The sequence below is a fragment of the Gorilla gorilla genome, chromosome 6, assembly GCF_029281585.2.
Source record: "Gorilla gorilla gorilla isolate KB3781 chromosome 6, NHGRI_mGorGor1-v2.1_pri, whole genome shotgun sequence".
In the NCBI taxonomy this organism is placed as follows: domain Eukaryota; kingdom Metazoa; phylum Chordata; class Mammalia; order Primates; family Hominidae; genus Gorilla; species Gorilla gorilla.
The window spans coordinates 55,116,015-55,135,576 of record NC_073230.2 but is presented as its reverse complement, the minus strand read 5'-3'; the positions used below and the strand labels follow the sequence as shown (position 1 = coordinate 55,135,576).

At 45.6% G+C, this 19,562-nt stretch overlaps 1 protein-coding gene across 3 annotated transcripts in view; it reads left to right on the top strand.

The window, feature by feature from the left end:
• TNS3 (tensin 3) overlaps positions 1-19,562 on the top strand; it is a 307,051-nt gene that overhangs the window by 282,469 nt on the left and 5,020 nt on the right. For all 3 annotated transcript variants that reach the window (XM_019031413.4, XM_031012945.3, XM_055347356.2), the window contains exons 24-29: positions 2,551-2,682; positions 5,932-6,027; positions 6,853-6,930; positions 7,726-7,803; positions 15,891-16,059; positions 19,403-19,471. In XM_019031413.4, coding sequence (XP_018886958.3) covers positions 2,551-2,682; positions 5,932-6,027; positions 6,853-6,930; positions 7,726-7,803; positions 15,891-16,059; positions 19,403-19,471 — 622 coding nt within the window. The remainder of the gene's footprint in view (positions 1-2,550; positions 2,683-5,931; positions 6,028-6,852; positions 6,931-7,725; positions 7,804-15,890; positions 16,060-19,402; positions 19,472-19,562) is intronic.

The window sequence follows — 19,562 nt, the reverse complement described above, 5'->3', positions numbered from 1 at the left end:
AAACAGCGGGTCTAAAATTCTCCTCTTACTCCCATTGCCTGTGCAGGAGAGCACAGCCCCCTTGCACCCCTGCAGCCTGGCAGCTGGGGCTTCCCTCCTGGCCTGGGGAGAACCGGTAGGAGCAAAGCCCGTGTTCCTTCCACTGCCATCCACAGGTGCCCAAAGTCTCAGTCCTGTGAGGCTTCTACACTTTATTTACCACAGAGAAGTAGAACCATGACTTACAAAAAGAAAAGCTCTGAGGTATATCACAGTTGAAACAAAATGTAAGTGATCTTTTGTCCTACTTAGAGAAAACAAAAAAGTAGGCCCGGCGCAGTGACTCACTCCTATAATCCCAGCACTTAGGGAAGCTGAGGTGGGAGGATCACTTGAGCCCAGGAGTTTAAGGCCAGCCTGGGCAACATAGTGAGACCCAGTGTCTACCAAAAATTTTTAAAAATTAGCTGGGTGTGGTGGTGTACACTTGTAGTCCCAGCTACTCAGGAAGCTGAGGTGGGAGGATCGCTTGGGCCCAGGAGGTTGAGGCTGCAGTGAGCTATGATTGTGTCACTGTACTTCAGTCTGGGCAACAGAGTGAGAGAGCCTATCTCAAAAAAATAAAAATTAAAAACTGAAAAAATGTCATGCACGTTCAGCCCCCAAGTTTATAGACTATGCTGTGAGAAAACGTGCACCAGAATTCAGGGTTTATTCCCAGGGCCTGTGCCCTGCCCCAGGAGGCCCCCCACCCAGCCCTGGGTCCCTTGCATGGGCGGCTGCAGGCCTGGCTGGAGCTACCAGCAGTCTCGGGCATGCACGGTAAGCCTGCCTGTGTTTTCCTGCCCATCCTTCCCACTGCGTGCTGTTTAGAAGCTCCTGCTTCATCCCCAGGGGCATGTTGAGCTCCTCCCTGTGCCCTCATCCTGTGCACAGGGCCACGGTGCAGACATTGAAAAATGTGTAAAAGAAACCATTCGTTTCATCCTATGGCCAGACAGATGCCTTGGCTGTGGGTCCGGGCAGGCCTGGGGGCATGTGAGGGGCCTCTGTGGGAGTGCGCCGTGGAGGTATTTACTGAGGCATGCCGGGGGCATCCCACCACTTACTGGTTCATGTTCTGCGCCCTGATCGCTTCCAGACAGAGCCTTTGGCATTCCAGAAAGGCAGCATTTCCATGGCTGTAATTATGTATAACTTTATACTCTAAATCCCCAGTTTTCCCCCTTTTTTAAAATAAAGAGTAAATGTCTAGAAAAGAAATTCTGAGATGTAGTCTAGTTATCAGGGAACACTCTGGCTTGTCTGGGCAGTATCGAGTTGAGGTTACTATTACCCTAACCCACTCCCTCTTCTTGGAAATGCTAGATTTTGGCCATGAAGGAGAGAGATTTTTTGAAGCAATGATTATGATTAGTTGAATGCCTACCAGCCTCACCAGGGAAGCTGGGTGACCCACTGTGCGAGGCCCTGGGTTGGCGGGCACATGGGGAATGTGTCCTCAGCCCCATCCAGGCTGGGCCCATTTGGCCACATCAGCCATGGAGCCACGGGATAGGGGGCCACCTGCAGGCCAGGTTTTTGTTACTTCCTTGGTGAATCTTGGAATTTGTATTAAATTTTCAGTAACATTTTGGGTATGCCCTTTCTATCATCAGAAAGTGTAATTAGAAACTTCTTTCCTGGCCGGGCGCAGTGGCTCACACCTGTAATCCCAGCACTTCGGGAGGCTGAGGCGGGTGGATCATGAGGTCAGGAGATCAAGACCATCCTGGCTAACATGGTGAAACCCCATCTCTACCAAAAATACAAAAAATTAGCCAGACGTGGTGGCACGCGCCTGTAGTCCCAGCTACTCCGGAGGCTGAGGCAGGAGAATCGCTTGAACCCAGGAAGTGGAGGTTGCAGTGAGCCGAGACCATGCCACTGCACTCTAGCCTGGGCAACAGAGCGAGACTCCATCTCAAAAAAAAAAAAACAACAACAACAACAAAAAAACTTCTTTCCTTTTATGCTGTTGAAAGAGTTCATGTTCTCATGTTCTAAAATCTTTAAGAAAAATGCCACAGGGGGCAGTGTCCAAGCAGAGGCGGGGTGTGCTGCGACAGCCTCTCTCCCACTGCCTGTTTCTCCCCTTTGTGTATATTTGGATCTGGTCTTGTTTCTTACTCAGCGTGAGCCTTGGTTTCCTGGGCTGTCAGGTGGGGACCATCATGTGGACATCACAGGTGTTGTGGGATTAACAGAAATCCTGTGTTCTTCCATGGGCAGCCCACAGGACAGTGCCCGGCACCTCAGTCTAGCTAAAGAGAGGGATGTTCCTGTCCTTTCTGCCTCCTCAACAGGCAGGCCCACCCATGAAACATACATGACACCACAGAGACCTCCCTGAAGGTCCCTCAACTGCATGGACACGTAGTTCTTCCAGCCAAGCAGGGGGATCCTGGCCAGGTCCCCACTGATCCAGTTTGCAAAAAGAGTAAGGGGAAGAGGACCTACCCAAGGTTATGAGTGGGCATAGACCTTTGTCCACCCGGCAGACGTTCTTGTCTTTCTCCTCCCTTTCTCCAGCCATCGCCATGTTGAAGGACAAGGAGCCGGGCTCATTCATTGTTCGAGACAGCCATTCCTTCCGAGGGGCCTATGGCCTGGCCATGAAGGTGGCCACGCCCCCACCTTCAGTCCTGCAGCTGAACAAGAAAGGTAAGGTTACTGCTCCCTATTGATCTGTTCAGCTCATCCACAGAGAAACTCTGTTGGTTTATTTTTAGGCTAATAAAATAAAAGATGACTTTAACAATACTCACAAATTTTATTCTTAGTATTTATTTTTTCAGGTATATTTTACAAAGTTTTCACCTTATTTAAGAAAGAACATTAATTTGTTAATTTTATTTTCTTTTGTTTTGAATAGGTAATCCATTTCATTGTTCAAAAATTAGAACCATAGGATAAGGCATCCACTAAGCCCGTTTTGCTTTCATTTCGGCTCTACCCCCCTCACCACCCTGTCACCTCCCTTGGGCAGCCATCTGGAGTAGATTCGTGTGTGTCTTTTCACTGGTTACCTGTCCAAATGCAGGCAAATACACATTTTTTATATGAAAACTAGCATACTGTGAGTACTATTCTTGTATCTATACCCAGTAGGGCATTTTTAGATGGATTAAAAGTGATACTAGAATAAGCCTAGACTCATGAGATGATCTCTAATGCAGGTAAAGGACTATGCCTGCCTGAATCCTTTTTGCATTAAAAATCATGGCAAAAACCATAATGACTTTTGCATCAACCTGTAATAGAAGGATTTCTATTCTTTTGGGTATAATACCCAGTAATGGGATTGCTGGGTCCTATGGTATTACTGCCTCTAGGTCTTTGAGGAATCGCCACGCTGTCTTCCACAATGGCTGAACTATTTTACACTCTCACCAACAGTGCAAAAGCATTCCTTTTTCTCTACAACCTCACCAGCATCCACCAATCATTTTTCTAAGATTGCTTGTAGCTGTTGTTCTCTTTGGAAGTTCTGGCTTTCTATCTTATGAAAATCCTACAGCCAATTGATCCATTCTATTGTTGGTGGACACTTGATTTTCAGTTTATTCTTTTTTTTTTCTCCCCCTGCCCTTTTTGCCCCATTATACTCATCTTTGTGTGCTACCATGCCGCAGCCTAGACTAAGGAAAGGGAAGCTATTCTTTCAGTCTGTCTGTCTCCCCAAATGGAAATTGTGGACTGAGGGGACATTGCAGGTCGTTGGTTCCCAGTAAGGACAGCTTGATTCACTAGGAGTGGGGAAATCAGAAGCAGCTCGGATTTTAAACTCCCTGTGTTTATAGAAAAGTGAGACACCCACCTGGTTTAATCATGCTCTGTGCCTAATACCTGAGAGAATTTTTCCAAATCCTTGGATGAAACCTCTGCTTCCTGCTTCCTGGAGAAAATCGCCTTGGAGTTACACTCTGTGGAATGTATGATTTGGCTGCCAGGAGGTCCAGCCTCAGGCAGGGCTGTAGCATTTCCGGGAAACATAGATGGGTTCATTTTGGCACAGGTAATGGTGTGAGAGTGGAAGGGGTGGGGAGTGAGGCTGGGAAAGACCCAGGGCTTAGTCAAAGCTCAGCCCCGAAGCCTGTGGCTACTGACTGTCCTGAAGCGAAGTAGAGAGAAGGCGTTGTGTAGGGGAGAAAGGACAGATAATTCTTGAAAAGTAGGATCTTCTAGCATCCAGAATTCCAGCATAAGAAGCCCAACACGATGCTATTTCTGAGTGGAGATAAGGGCTTTTGTAGCTGGAGAGCTGAATTAGACCTGATTGTTGAGGACTGAAACTGAATAATGATGATGGCAGGAAAGAGGGTCGCAGGACCAAGAGCATCTGGCGAGTCTGCAGAGATGAGAGATTATTGGGAGAGCAGGAATGATGGATGGTTTTGGTTGGCTCCTTCGTTTCCGTGTAAAGTTTTAAAGCAAGGACAAATAACATTTCTGCATGTATTATCATTTTGGAATCTAGATGAGAGTATATAACTGTTTTTACCTCTGTGTGTGCATCCTGCCTCTCTGACAGACTTTGGACTCAATCTTAAGATGAAAGGAACAAAATAGGGGATATTAGAATAGCAGACTTGAGGAAACCCAGTGTTGTTGGTGGCCTCTGGGTGAAATCTTATCTGGCTGCTGTGTCTTCATCTTGTCCCTGGATTTGACATTCAGATTTCACAATCCAAGGATAGATTTGAGCAAAGAGTTTACCAGGTCATAAAGAGCCACAACCATTCACCATACCACCTCCAGTAAACTGGAGATGGGACAGCTAGGGACGTTCTGGATGCTGTTCTCCAGAGAGCCCTGGCCAGAAGGACTTCCCACTGAGCCATTTCTCACAAGTGGACCCACGCTTGGTGTCCCCTTCAGTTTGGAAGCCAGGCGTCATTTTCTTCCCACAACTGAATGTCAATATGTTCTTATCCCACTTTAATTCAACACAGCCTTTTATGGAATCTGATCATTTCCTTTTCTGCAAACTTTACTGCCCTTGTGAAATGCTGACACAGTGATATTTGTCATGTTTATAAACATCTTTTGGAAGCCTACTGTGGGCAAGGCCCTGGGGACCAAGCCCAACTCCAGTGGATCTTGCTGCCAGGAGGTTTCCAACACCAGAAATATTAGAAGTTTAGGCAGACATGCCCCAATGGAGGGTGATGAAGGAAGCACTGGATCCCAGAAATACAGCACACTGTGAAGGTCTGTTGGACTCATTAGCATAGGGCAGTGACTTCTTGTTCTTTTGGTTGTGCTGTTTGTACTTTTCCACTCTCAGATAGTTTTGCCATTCAGTGGCTTTTTATGATGTGTTTTCTCTTTGGACTCATGGGCTGGCCTAAAGCAGATGCACTGTTTACTATTAATAGCAATGTGGTAGAGTGCTGCTCCCGTGCAGCTGAGTGCTTACTTTCTGGAAGGTTTTAAAGATACAGGCTCCTGGTTAAATCCCACCCAGAAGACTGACCTTCTTCCAGCTCTTTTCAGCGATTCATTATAGGTATCATTTTGTGTCTGAGCCTTTCTCACCTCTCCTCTTTGGGAGGGGATTCAGCTGGAGATTCATGATCCTCATTCTTAGCTGCAAGCTCATTCCCTTCGTTGGGGATTCTTGCACAATGTTTGAGGGCCTCTCCCAAGGGACCTCTCCAGCCCCCACACTGTCATTGCAAGGGTTGCCGCCCTGTATCTGGCCTAGCCTGTGCTCATCCAGCTGTCCTGCAGCCCGGCTACCATTCCTAGGACGAAGATGGTTCTTGGCAGCCTCTTTTGCAGTGGCTGGACTCGTATTCAGAGAAGAGCCTTTTCAACTGTAGCTCCTGGCTTTTATGTTCTCTCTATTGAATTCTCCCATGCTCCCATTTTCAAAAAATTCTTCTTTCTTTAAATTTCTTGCCACAGCTGGAGATTTGGCCAATGAACTCGTCCGGCACTTTTTGATCGAGTGTACCCCGAAGGGAGTGCGGTTGAAAGGGTGCTCGAATGAACCATATTTCGGTGAGTTGCTTGAGAGGTTGCTGTCAATGTTCTGAACTCATGAGGCCTGGATTGCCTCTACTCACTGACCTGAGATTTGGGACCATCACTCTTATGGTGGTTTACTCATATTTCAGTCCCCAGTTCTGAAATCCTGCTGATCTGCATTATTATCTTTAAGATAAACTAGATTTGAAGTTGTTCTTAAAAGCTCTGTCAAAACCAAACAAATGAAAAGCACCATATCAGACGTAGGAATTACAGACGTCAATAAGATTCTATCCTAGTTGGCAGGCAGGTAAGTCCTGAGAAGGTTGGAGCTCCAGTGTGACCCTATCCCACAGCACAAGGAACAACACAGAGCTCCCAACAGAGCACCCTCCCTTCCCTGCAAATTGGGAGCCTTCCCTACCTCACGAGCTTGTTGGAAAGATGACTTGAGCAATCCACACAAAGCACAGTGCAGCCTTAGGCATCATTGTTATTAGAGCTTTGTTAAGAAGCATTGTGCAGGGGTAATATATATGGTTAAAGTTGGAGTTGGCTTGATGTCAACCCTCCTGATTCAAGATCCAACAAACTGTATGCTTTAGTCTTTATAATTTGGTAATGATGTGTCTATGATAAGAATGATCAACAGTTCCATTTACTTACCTCTCAACTATCTTGTGGAACTTTATACTTCTTTGAAGTTTTACACAAAGCTGCACACTAATCTAACACACCAGTTGCTAAAAAGATAAGGGCTCAGCCTTTGCATCCGTTTCATTCCAGCTGATAAATTGGCTGAGCACACAACATCTACAGCAGTTGTTGACTCTTGTTTGCTGTCTGTCCACTTTGCAGGGAGCCTGACGGCCTTGGTGTGCCAGCATTCCATCACGCCCTTGGCCTTGCCGTGCAAGCTGCTTATCCCAGAGAGAGGTAAGGGGTCCTCAGTGCTAGTCAGGCTCTGTGTAGATTGTCTGCAGTCAAGGCCACCGGTTTTAGAGATCCATGAAGACCCACTGAGAAAAATAATAAGACTGGAAGTTTTTTCGTATTCTCTTGGTTGAACCCAAGAAAAGGCCAATGAGTTCATCCAAATTAAGGAGAGAAGAGGAGATTCTACTTCACTGACAGCTCCCAGATAGCTTTACATCATGGATTTTGATGAAAGATTTCTATAGAGCAAATATTCTGTAGTTTAAAAATATAAAACCCTCAGACAAAGAAGGCTTCAGGGTCATTGACATTTAATTTTTACGTTTCTACAGAATGGGCAAAATGTTGATGTTGTTGAACTTAGATGATGGATGCACTGTTCTTTTTACTCTTATGTTTGTTAAACAATATCCATAATGAAATTCAATAACACCCACAGCATGTCAGGGCGATGTGACCGTATGTCCCACTTTCCTAAGCAGTCACAACTTCACATAAAAATGGTCTAACTTAATATATAGGTAAATGTGATTTACTTTTCAAAGTGTCATTGTTCATATGACTAATTTGGTGATTAGAAAAATATTTTGTTAGGCCTTGTCATCTCTACTTTTATTCAGAATGTGATCATGGTTTCTATGGGCCGAATTATTGTCCCAAAGAGAAACTCTTGACTCTGCAAAACCATTGCATGTCACCATCTGGGAATTCTGTCATCAAATTGTCTAACTTTGTCATGAGGATTCTTGGTCAGGAGCAGGACTCATTTCTGTATTTTCTTGCCCCTTCCTACAGATCCATTGGAGGAAATAGCAGAAAGTTCTCCCCAGACGGCAGCCAATTCAGCAGCTGAGCTGTTGAAGCAGGGGGCAGGTCAGTAAATGCAGCTCCATTTCTACATCTGGTGACTGGGGAGAAAAAGGACTCACTGACACAACTTCCTTTTGCACTTTCAGTATTCAGGTTTCCTTTCTTTTCTGTGAGCCTTGAAGGAGGTTTCCTTTTATAGAAGCTTGCACAGAGCTGGGTGGGGTGCAGTTGTTGGGACATCAGCAAGGGCTTCATGGGCTGGTCTAACTCGAGCAAGACTAAATTCAGTGGAATAAATGTCAAGCCCTGGATTTAGTTTGGGGGAAAATATAGTAAGACAGGATGTGGGTGATCTGTCTTGGCAACTGTAAATGTAAAAATGTTCCAGAGACATGACTCAACAAGTCACTTGACATGAGTCAGTGATTTGACCCACACTGCCAGCAACCCCAGTGAGACATACGACACCCAAGAACCAGCTCGCCAGACAGAGCAGGTCACTTAAAAAAAATTATTCATAGAGTTTCTTTTTTAGAGCAGTGACAGATTCACAGCAAAATGGAGAAGAAGGTACAGAGATACACCATATACACGCATAGCCTCCCCGCTGTCAACATCCCCCAGCAAGGTGATGCACGTGTTATGGTTGATGAACCTGCATTAACACAGCCTCGTCACCTGAGTCCCTAGTTTAGGGACTTGATATTTAGGTTCACCTTGATGTCATGCATTCTACAGGTTTGGACAAATGCATAATGACAGGTAATCACCATTACAGTATCATAGTGAATAGTTTTATTGCCCTAAAAATCCTCTGTGCCCTTTCTGTTCGTTCTCCCTCCCCCACCAACCCCAAGCAACCACTCATATTTTTATTGTCTCCATATTTTCAACTTTTCCAGTATTGTCATATAGTTGAAATCATACAGTTCATAGCCTTTTGAGGTTGGCTCCTTTCACTTAGTAATATGCATTTAAGTTTCCTCCATGTGTTTTTATGGCTTGATAGCTCATTTTTTTTTAGCAGCAAATATTTCCTTGTCTGGGTGTACCAGTTTAGTAACCCATTCACCTACTGAAGAACATCGTGGGTGCTTTCAGGTTTTGGCAGTAATGAATAACGCTGCTCTAAACACCCATGTGCAGGTTTTTGAGTGGATATAAGTTTTCAACTCCTGTGCGTAGATACCAAGGAGTGCATTCCTGGATTGTATGGTAAGAGTGTGTTTAGTTTTATAAGGTACAGGCAAACTGTCTTCCAATGTGGCTGTCCCATTTTGCATTCCCACTAGCAATGAATGTGAGTTCTTGTTGCCCCACATCCTCTCCAGAATTTGGTGTTGCCAGTGTTCTGGATTGTGGCCTTTCTAATAGTAGCCTAGTGGTATCTCATTGTTTCTGATGACTTATGATGTGTAGCACCTTTTCATATGCTTATTTACCATCTGTATATCTTCTTTGGTGAGGTGTCCATAAAGGCCTTTGGCTTGTTTGTTTAATTGGGTTTTGTTTTCTTATTGTTAAATTTTGGGAATTCTTGTTGTATTTTAGACACTAGTCCTTTACCTGATAGGCCTTTTGAAAATATTTTCTTCCATTTCATGGCTTGCCTTTTCATTCTTCTACAGAGCAGAAGTTTTTAATTTTAATAAAATCCAGCTTATTGATTTCCTGTTTTATGGATTGTGACTTTGGTGTTGTATCTTAAAAGTCACCATCAAACCCAAGGCCAGCTAGATTTTATAGTTTCAAATTTTACCTTTAAGTCTATGATCCGTTTTAAGTTAATTTTTGTGAAGGAGATAAGGTCTGTGTCTTGATTCATTTTTTATTTTTTTGCCTGCAGATGTACAGTTGCTTCTGTACCACCAGTTGAAAAATCTGTCTTTTCACAGTTGTATTGCCTTTGCTCTTTTGTCTAAGATCAGTTAACTATATTTCATGTGGGTCTACTTTCGAGTTCTTTAATTGACCTATTTGTTCTTTCACCAATATCACATTTTCTTGATTGCTTTAGCTTTATAGTAATCCTGGAAGTCAAATAATGTCAGTCCTCCAACTTTGCTCTTCTCTTTCAATACTGTGTTTGCTATTTTTGATCTTTTGCCTTTCTGTATTAACTGTAGAATCACTTTGTTAATATCCACAAAATAAGTTGCTGGGATTTTTATTGAGATTGCATTGAATCTATAGATGAAATTAGGAAGAACTGACATCTTGGCAAAAGTTGAGTTCTGCTGTCCATGAATATGGAATATCTCTCCATTTATTTAGTTTTTTGTATCTTTCATCAAAGTTTAATAGTGTTCCTCATATAGATCTTGTCTATAGTTTGTTAGATTTATATGTAAGTAGTTTGGGAGGTGCTACTGTAAATGGTATTGTGTATTTAATTTCAAATTTTACTTGTTTATTGCTGGTCTGTAGGAAAGCAGTTGACCATTTGTACATTAACCTTGTATCCAGCATCTTTCTGTAATCGCTTACTAGTTCCAGGCCAGGTTACTTTTGCAGCATTAGATGCAGTCGTAGTGGCCCCAGTTTAAGAAGGTTGTAAACAAACCACACACCATAGGGCTCTTGTGGTTCTGTGGCCATGAGGGAGGGACACAGCTAGAGAGGACAGTGGGGACTGCTGACTTTTAAACCTTGACTTTCAAAACCGTTTTAAGTTTTTCATGCAAGGTAGGTGTTTATTGTCAGAAATGTTGGGGAGGGAATTTCTGAGTCTGGTAGAAAATTGGACTAGAAATACCTCCATTCTGTACCTCATATCTGCAGAGTAGTTTACAGGTGTAACTCCACAATGAAGGTGTATGAAATGTATAGGCATTTTCTTATTTCCTCTACAGTTTGTATTATTCTTCTATGTAGCTTTTCTCTGTAAAATTATACATCACTGTGTCTGTTACCAAGCTAAAGTAAAATTACTCTGTTTTGAATGGAATTTTGTAGTGTTTAAGTCATTTTAGACTCTCCTTATAGGATAAGTTATCTGTGGCCAAAACAAAGGTGAAAATAGCTTGCCCCAAATTGCAAGTGTGCTAAAACTCGAAGCTCCAAAATGAAAAGTGTAGCTGTGGTCATGGATTTCCGGCCATGTTCTGCCACTCAGGATTTTGATCTCTGGCAAATCACTTAGCCATGTGGACCTGAGGTTTGTATCTGGTCAGTGGGGATAATATTTCCACACATAGCAGTTGAAAAGATTAAATGAATAGGACATTGAAAATGCCTTGGGAGCATTTTTCTGGCCCAAGAGGAATCGCCTTTCCTGGGAAGCTGGCCTCACCCTTTCCTTTGTGAGGCGCCTGGGCTGGTCCTGGGCCACAGCCCCTAAATCTGTTTTAGGGGGTCCCTGGAGCCCGTCATGGTTCTTAGCTTTCTTCTGTTAAAGTAACAGTGGACCCTGTCTGTGGGTCCCAGTGAAGTGCCCAGAAGGATGCAGGAATTTACTGTAGACCTCTCTGATGAGCAGCTCACTCACTCTCAACTGAGGAGACAGGGCTACAAAACCAGCTCCACTCTGATGGATTTATTTGTTTCAGTTGCACCTTTTAAAAATGTATTTGAAATTTTGAAAACCTTTAATTAGTGATTTTAAAATCACAGCTTATGCATTGGCAGTGTTCAAGAAAGCGCAGAAGAACGGTGATAGCAACAGGCACAGAGCACTTGTCCTGCCCAGCTTATTGTCTCCTCCCCTTCACCCACAGGGCGTGTGGGTGTAGTGTCCTGTCATCCCATGTCATAGACAGAGGACCCAATTTGGCAGCTCTGGCTCCTGAATGGCAGATCTAGGCCTGGCGTTCAGCTCCCACGTCCAGCCATGCCCATATTGTCTCAGGGACACAGCCCTGCCCATTCAGCCCTATATGGTAGCACCAGCGCACACACAATTTCACTTTTCTCCTTAAGCTTCTTAGTTATCCTGCATTCACCCAGTAAGTGTGGAATTAATAAATGAATTGAATGAATTTAGTTGATCATAACAGTGCATCCTAATAGCACTTGTTTTTAGATATTAAAACTTTCTCTTCTATCCTGACTTATCATTTTTAAGTGCACTTCCATCTTTTAAAATTATGTATGAAATGTATCAATAACTCCAAATGTTTTTTAAGGGTGGGTCTTCTTAGAGTCAAGACTTCATTCAGAACTTGGAGTTTGTATCTGATCATCTGAGTTGGACATTTATATATGAAGCTTAAATTATGACTGCCTTGAGCTTCTTTCCTTTAAAAATCTCATTTCTAAAACACATTGAGAGCTGCGAATGTCTGCTGTCCATTACATTAACCGCAATTCCAAGCCACGGAACCAGGACAGCAAATCTGTCACCAGAGGAGTGAGGCTATCACAGTGACCACCCCTCAGCTAGTGTCGTCTTCACCTGGAGGATTGGCTGCAGGTGTTTAGAATCAGTGCAGAACAACCATTGTAGCAAGACGGTGGAACTATTGCAATCTCTGATGACCTCCAGCAATTTAGTGAGTTTTCTTTCCTAAACTGAACTTCATTTGTTGTCCTAATTCACTTAGAGTCCTAGACTCCTGGATGTGCAATGTTCTTTGAGATGATCATGTCCAATTTCCCCGTTATAAAGATTCAGGAAGCTGAAACTCAGAAATATTAGCAGTCAGACAACTCACAAAGATGGGAATAAACTTGTAATGCTCTCCAGTTTACTCCCTTTTTTTAAATGTTAAGGCCATTATGCCTTTGTTCCAATCTCTAAAACAATTTCTATTTGTGTTTTAAGCCTCAGTTCTTAATTGTTTCTTGTTGAAGCAGAGGAATATAATATAATCCTGAAAAGAAAGACTTACTTCTTTTCAGTAGCCTTCTAATAGATTTCCCAGAAATGTTGCAGTTGCATTTTTTAGCATATGGTAGGTATACTTTTTTTTTTATAGAGTCTTATATGTTCTTTAAGTTTTAAAAATGGAAAATTAAAGAAAAGGAAAAATGAACTACTCATAGATTGGTTGCCCCTATGCAGCCCCTGAATATTGGGAGGAAGGGTGGACAGCAGATAAACTGTTCTCCAGCCAAAAGACCACTCCTGATGTCAAGCAGATCCAATCCTATGCTGCCTTTTTCCTTGTACTTGGGGTCATGCTGCCTGTACGATTCTTTTCTCTTCTCTTAGCATAATAAGTTTACCCATGGTTTTTACAAACATAATGCAGGTCTCATTTTTTTCGTGGCTACGCAATAGTCCATCATATAATTCACCTCCTTATGGATATTCATTTACCATGTTTCTAATTTTTAATACCACAGACAATGCTTAGAGAACCATCTTTCTGCATTATTTATTTTTTCTGAATTCTGGATTGTTGCCTTAGGACAAATTCCCACATGTGGGCCTCAGACTTTTGTTCTGTGTTATCAAGTCCCTTTCCCAGAGTAGCCTAGCAATTGACAGAGCTCCATGCCATGGGTCTGGTGGGTGCCTTCCTGGTAACTCTCACTGGGCACTGAATCTTCACCTCTGGCCAAGAGGACCTGTCAAGTGGCATTGGACGGTCTTGGGTCGGGTGCAGTTGGACAATCATAGGCAGGCGCAGGCATGCCTGTTCTCTGCTGGAGAGAGGCTTTGGGGCACTTGGTGTCAGTTGGTTGATGTGTGCTCCGTAGAACAGCCTCCCTAGTGGCAGCATTTTCTTCTCTGCTTTGAGGAATGATGACATAGCTCCTGCATTTGGGGAGAGAGATTCCCCAAACAGCAGATTGCTACCAAACTCTAGCCAGCAAGACTGCTCCTCATCAGAAAGCCATCTGTGACTCCTTCAAGAGAGCATGGGTCTGGGTTGTGGCAGCTGTGGTTCTGTGTGAACTGATTGAGATTGTGCCAATTTTGTGGAATTTTCCTAGTAGTTAGGTCAAAATTTCCCCTTTTTTCTCTTTTTCATAACTGCATGATCAGCATGACAGTAATGCTAATAAAATCAAAGGCGGACTGTCCCTCTCGTGAAGTCTGTTTTGAATTCTCCAGGCTCCCTCGCAGCTCCTGTCTGATGCACACATGCTTTTCATTTTCCCGTTCTAATCATAGCAGATGTGGTTTTTATTCTGCTTTCCCCACTGATTGCTGATGACGTCTTTCCATGCTGCCATGTGATTTTCCTGGTTACCGCTTGCTAGTTGCTTGGTATTGCACCGAGGGAGCTAATTTCACCCCTCTCTCATTTCTAATGTGTTTCTGGTTTTTCCCACTGTAATGAATATGTGGCACAAATGTCTTTCCCTGAAGGTTAGCTATCCCATGTGGTTACAGAATATTTCCTTTCTCAGTCTCCTCAGAAGCGGGACCACTAGGTTACTTCTAGGCATTTCATATCCACCTGATAAATATCGCCAAGTATACTAGTCGGCTCTCATGATGCTAATACAGCCATATCTGAGACTGGGTAATTTATAAAGAAAAAGAGGTTTAATGGACTCACAGTTTCACATGGCTGGGGAGGCCTCACGATCATGGTAGAAGGCAAAGGAAGAGCAAAGGCACATCTTACATGGTGGCAGGCAAGAGAGTATGTGCAGGGGAACTACCCTTTATAAAATCATCAGATCTCGTGAGACTTACTATTACGAGAACAGCATGGGAAAAACCCACCCCCATGATTCAATTACCTCCCACCAGATTGCTCCCACCACACATGGGGATTATGGGAGCTACAATTCAAGATGAGATTTGGGTGGGGACAGAGCCAAACCATATCACCAAGTGATCATCAAAAATAGTGGGCTCAATTCCTCAGAGTGTCTTCAGCTATAAACACTATGGCCTTTGCTGTGGATAGAAAGGATGGTCCAGCAACTCACAAGTCACCCTGCACTGTGACACCCAGGGACATCCTAGCCCATCTGTGGGCTTGTGTGTCAATGCACCCTGTGGCACACCTGTCAGACCACCTGCCAGCGCACCTTCCAGTGCACCTGCCAACACATCTGCCAGAACGTCTACCAACATACCTGCCAAACCACCTGCCAACACATCTGTCTGTGCACCTGCCAACACACCTGCCAATAGGCATGGCCCTTGCTGGTTCTGAAAAGTCAGACTTAAAGGCAAAGAGAAAATGGAGCTGCTTCCCAGGGCTGCCTACCCCAGGAGGACATGGCCGAGGGAGACAACACTACCCAGCGCGTACCATGCATCCGAGTGCTGAGATGTGTTGCTGTAGACTGTGGGAAAACACTCTTTTTCTGTTAAGTGAAACTTTAGAGGCCTTTAACCACGGAATTAAGACACCCACATGCTCACATAGAGGGACTTGTATACAGTAGACAAGGGGCAAGTGAGTGAGGGCAGTTCTGTTCCTCAGGAGGAAGCCTACTCAGCCTTTGGGCAGGAGAGGCCCTGGTTTCCTTCAGTGAATGAGCTTCAGGCTAAGGCTGGATGTCTTGGAACACCTCAATTTCACCCATGCCCCAAAGTCACACGTGCACTTATGCTTGAACTGCAGGGTCACAGGCTAGAAGGGAAAGAAGGGTTGTTATGGAGCCCGGTTGTTTTTCTTCTCCCAAGAGGAGATGGTCAGGGACAAGACCCACAGCTCTCCCTTGGCAGCATGGGGAGCCAGGACACAGGCGAGGCCGGGTGACTTTTGGCTTTTTCCAGCCTGTTCTCTGAGCTCACTGCAAGCCATTCCTTCTCTTGGCAACCAGGATTCGAGGACACATGCTTCCCTCATGGTTGTTTCTCAAGGGCCTCTGGGCTCCTTACCTATAACAGTAGTTGGGTTTCGTATTAATGTGACTGTTGTCCATACCCACCCTGAGACCAGAGAAGGTGCCTTGGGCTCCACCTGGGACACAAGGGTTTAATACTGCTGCAGGGCGAATAGAAAGCTCCCTCTGGCTGGTGGGGAGGCAAAGCCACACCAGGCGGGTCTGCTTTGCTCTAGTAACTCGCTTATTCTCTGCCTTGACATGGGAGTAAGTGCATCCTTGGAGCACTCACTGTTCATGTTTTCAGAATTAGGGGCAAAGGCCATCTGCCTTACATGCACCCAGCATAGGCCACATGTGCAAGTTGTTCATAAACCCACAGTCTGCACATCAGCAACTGCCTGTGTGTTAACAGGACACACCTGTCCCAATAGTTGCAACTAACATGTGTCTCCCTTGGTGTCTTCCAGCCTGCAACGTGTGGTACTTGAACTCTGTGGAGATGGAGTCCCTCACCGGCCACCAGGCGATCCAGAAGGCCCTGAGCATCACCCTGGTCCAGGAGCCTCCACCTGTGTCCACAGTTGTGCACTTCAAGGTGTCAGCCCAGGGCATCACCCTGACAGACAATCAGAGGAAGTGAGTGCCTAGAGGGAGGCAGGAGCTGTCCAGCAGGGGCGGGGCTGTCACCTTCCTCTTGTTATTCCCTAGTGTGAGTAGTCATCCAGGTAAATCATTAGCCGTCCTTGAGGTCATGAGTCACCCAGGCTCTGTCTAGGCATTTTTCTGTCATTAAATACGTCCTGGGAACCACATAGGAACTCTTAGCATTTGTTTGGAAGGCTATTTTTCTTAGAAATCAGTAAAATAAAATAAAAAAAGACGTTTGGCGTTTTAAAATTACACACATACACACATAATTGCAAATGCAAAAAATCTTTTAACTCAGTTCTTTAAAAACACTCTGATACTATGATCAGAGTCCAATGATCTTGGAAGATATTGTTTTAACAGAGGGTCATTTCCTTTCAGGTGAGCGTATGACCTTGATATGTACTATTTCCGTTGGCCAATTTCAAATGACTTACACCTGAGCTGTTACTGAGCCAGTTATGCTGGAGCAGATGTTCTCCATGGGGATCTTTACTGAATGCCCAGCATAAGCATGGAACAGAGCAGCCACGGGGCTGTTCCTGTCTCCCTCCCTCCAGAATGCCATCCCTGAGTGCAGCCTGTGGCCTAGGAACAGAGCATTCCAGATGCAATTATTTTGTATTGTGTGGTTGAGGAGGCACGTTGGCATCAACTGTGGCAGCAGCATGATGGCAGGAGCCATCACAGCAGACAGGCCGGCAGGGGACACTCAGACCAGCCTGGCTGCATTCCCAGGATGCTCCCCGAGCAGGGCCCCCGTGCCTCTCTGTGGTGCCCATGTCCCTAGAAGCAAGACATTTTCTTCATCTGCCCAAACCACCTGGGAGGTTGAAGGCAGGATCTTCCCCTCTGTAGCTTCAGGAATAAGTGAGTTTAGGCAGGTTTAGCTCATCACCCTTCACCTGCTGAAAAAAATGAGCACAAAGCAGAACGTGGGTTTTGCTGGTCAGACCCGTTCAGTGCCCCTGACACTGACCAGTAGGTGACCCTGGGCAAGGTCCCAATGCTTGATGCTCTCGTATTTCAATCCTGCACCAAAATACCTATTTCAAGGTTTAGTGTCTCAAATGAAAAGGGCACTCAGCAAGTGCCCTGTGTGGCACACGCAGGGACAGGGTCAGGGGCGTGGCTCAGCCCCACCGTGTTCTCAGGGTCAGGGGCGTGGCTCAGCCCCACTGTGTTCTCAGGGTCAGGGTCACAGGCAAGGCTCAGTTTCACGGTGGACTCAGGGTCAGGGACATAGCTCAGCTGTATGGTGGACTCATGGTCAGGTTCAGGGGGCATAGCTTTGCTGTTTGGTGGACTCAGGGTCAGAGTCAGGGTTGTGCCTTGGCTTTATGGTAGACTCAGGGTCGGGCATGGCTCATCTGCATGGTGGACTCAGGGTCAGGGGCATGGCTCAGCTGCATGGCTCACCCAGGGTCCCAGTTGGGTATGGCTCAGCTGCATGGTGGACTCAGGGTCAGTGTCAGGCATAGCTCAGTTACATGGTGGACTCAGGGTCAGGGGCATGGCTCGGCTACATGGCTCACTCAGGGTTCCCGTTGGGTGTGGCTCAGCTGCACGGTGGACTCAGAGTCAGTGTCAGGGGCATAGCAGAGCTACATGGTGGACTTAGGGTTTGGGATGTGGATCATCTACCTGGTGGGCTCAGGGTCAGGCTCAGGGCATGGCCAGGCTGCTTGGTGGACTCAGGCTTACAGTCAGGAGTATGGCTAGACTGCCTAGTAGACTCAGAGTCAGGGTCAGGGTCAGGGTCATGGCTAGGCTGCATGGTGGACTCAGGGTCTGGAGGCATAGCTTGGCGACATGGTAGACTCAGGGTCAGGGTTGGGCTCCTTAAGGACCCTCACAATGTTGACTGTTCCCTCCTCCCTGCTGCCCTTGGAAGATATGTTATTTCTTCACAGGATCTGTTCTATGTGCCCTTGTCAGAGGTGTCTTTTTTCTGTATCTCTTTAGTTTCCCTGTATTCTTTATATTCCCTGGAGATGGGTCATGTCCACATCAGTTCAGATCTTTCATACTGTAAGAGATAGTGTTTGAGTTCAGACTGGCTAATTCTAGACAAATGGGGGATCTTCTCACCAACAATCAGTCTTAAAAGGCACCTGTTTGAGAGGGGCTGCAGGTGGCTGCAGGGTCACCTTGAATTGAAGCATACCCAGGCTCTGCCTCTGCCCTAGCCTATCTCCTGGCCTCTCTCTTCATCTCCAGATGAGCTTTACCCTGTGCCGGTGCAGAGTCATTCCCAGAAGGAGAGGGGTGACCCCAAAGCCAGCTAGACTGGCCCATCCTGGACACAGCAGAGTGTTGAGTTGGGCATCCTCTGGGGACCGTGTGGACTGGGTGGATAGCACTCTTGGAAGGAAGGGCTGGGCAGGTGAGCCGGAGGAGGATGCCCCAGGTGGTCATGTCAGTGACTAAGGGCTGTCAGGTGAGCCTGGAAGGAGGTCTCTATGGGGGTCGTATCAGTGACCATGTGGAGTCCTTCCCTAAGGAATATTCCTTGCACAGCACTTTATTGTTCACTCAGTGCTCTCAGACCTGTGACTGCATCTGACTTGGGCGTCTGTCCTGTGGAAGGGGTGGGCTGGTAACATGATCCACTTTTCACAGGTGAGGAAACCAAGGCTCGGAGCCTGGAGGCTGTTAGTGGTTTCCCCACGATCCTGCAGCCAGCAGTGTCTGGCAGGGCCAGAGGTGCTTCCTTGTGTCCATCTCACACCCTGCCAGCTTTTCCAGTTTGTTAGGGCTTTTTTTTTTTTTTGAGATGGAATCTCACTCTGTCGCCCAAGCTGGAGTGCAGTGGAGCGATCTCAGCCCACTGCAACCTCTGCCTCCCAGGTTCAAGCAATTCTCCTGTTTCTGCCTCCCAAGTAGCTGGAATTACAGGCACATGTCACCACACCCGATTAATTTTTGTATTTTTAGTAGAGACGGGGTTTCACATGTTGGCCAGGCTGGTCTTGAACTCCTGACCTCAGGTGATCCACCCGCCTCAGCCTCCCAAAGTGCTGGGATTACAGGCGTGAGCCACTGCACCCGGCTTGTTAGGGCTTCTTGACCCTATTCCCGCCTTCCACACGGCTGACAGTTTCAGTCTGTGTGGTGCTTCCGTCTACTGGTAACAACTGTTCTGCCCAGTTTCATGACATCTGTTGACTTTGAATGAGCACACACTTTGTTCTCTCCAAGTGATGAGTAAAAGTATGAAATGTTTTCTGCTGGAAGAATCTTCATGTATGGGAGAGCCCGCCCAGTGCATCCCCCGTCACCCAAAAGCACTAGTAACAGGAGCCATCCTCTCTCCCCCATGTCCCAACAGGCTCTTCTTCCGGAGGCATTACCCTGTGAACAGTGTGATTTTCTGTGCCTTGGACCCACAAGACAGGAAGTAAGAAATTTGCATTTTTATTGAGCAAGGAGTATACTTAATTCTATCCTTTAATTAAAAAAATTAACCTCTGTTTTTCTCTTTAATTTGC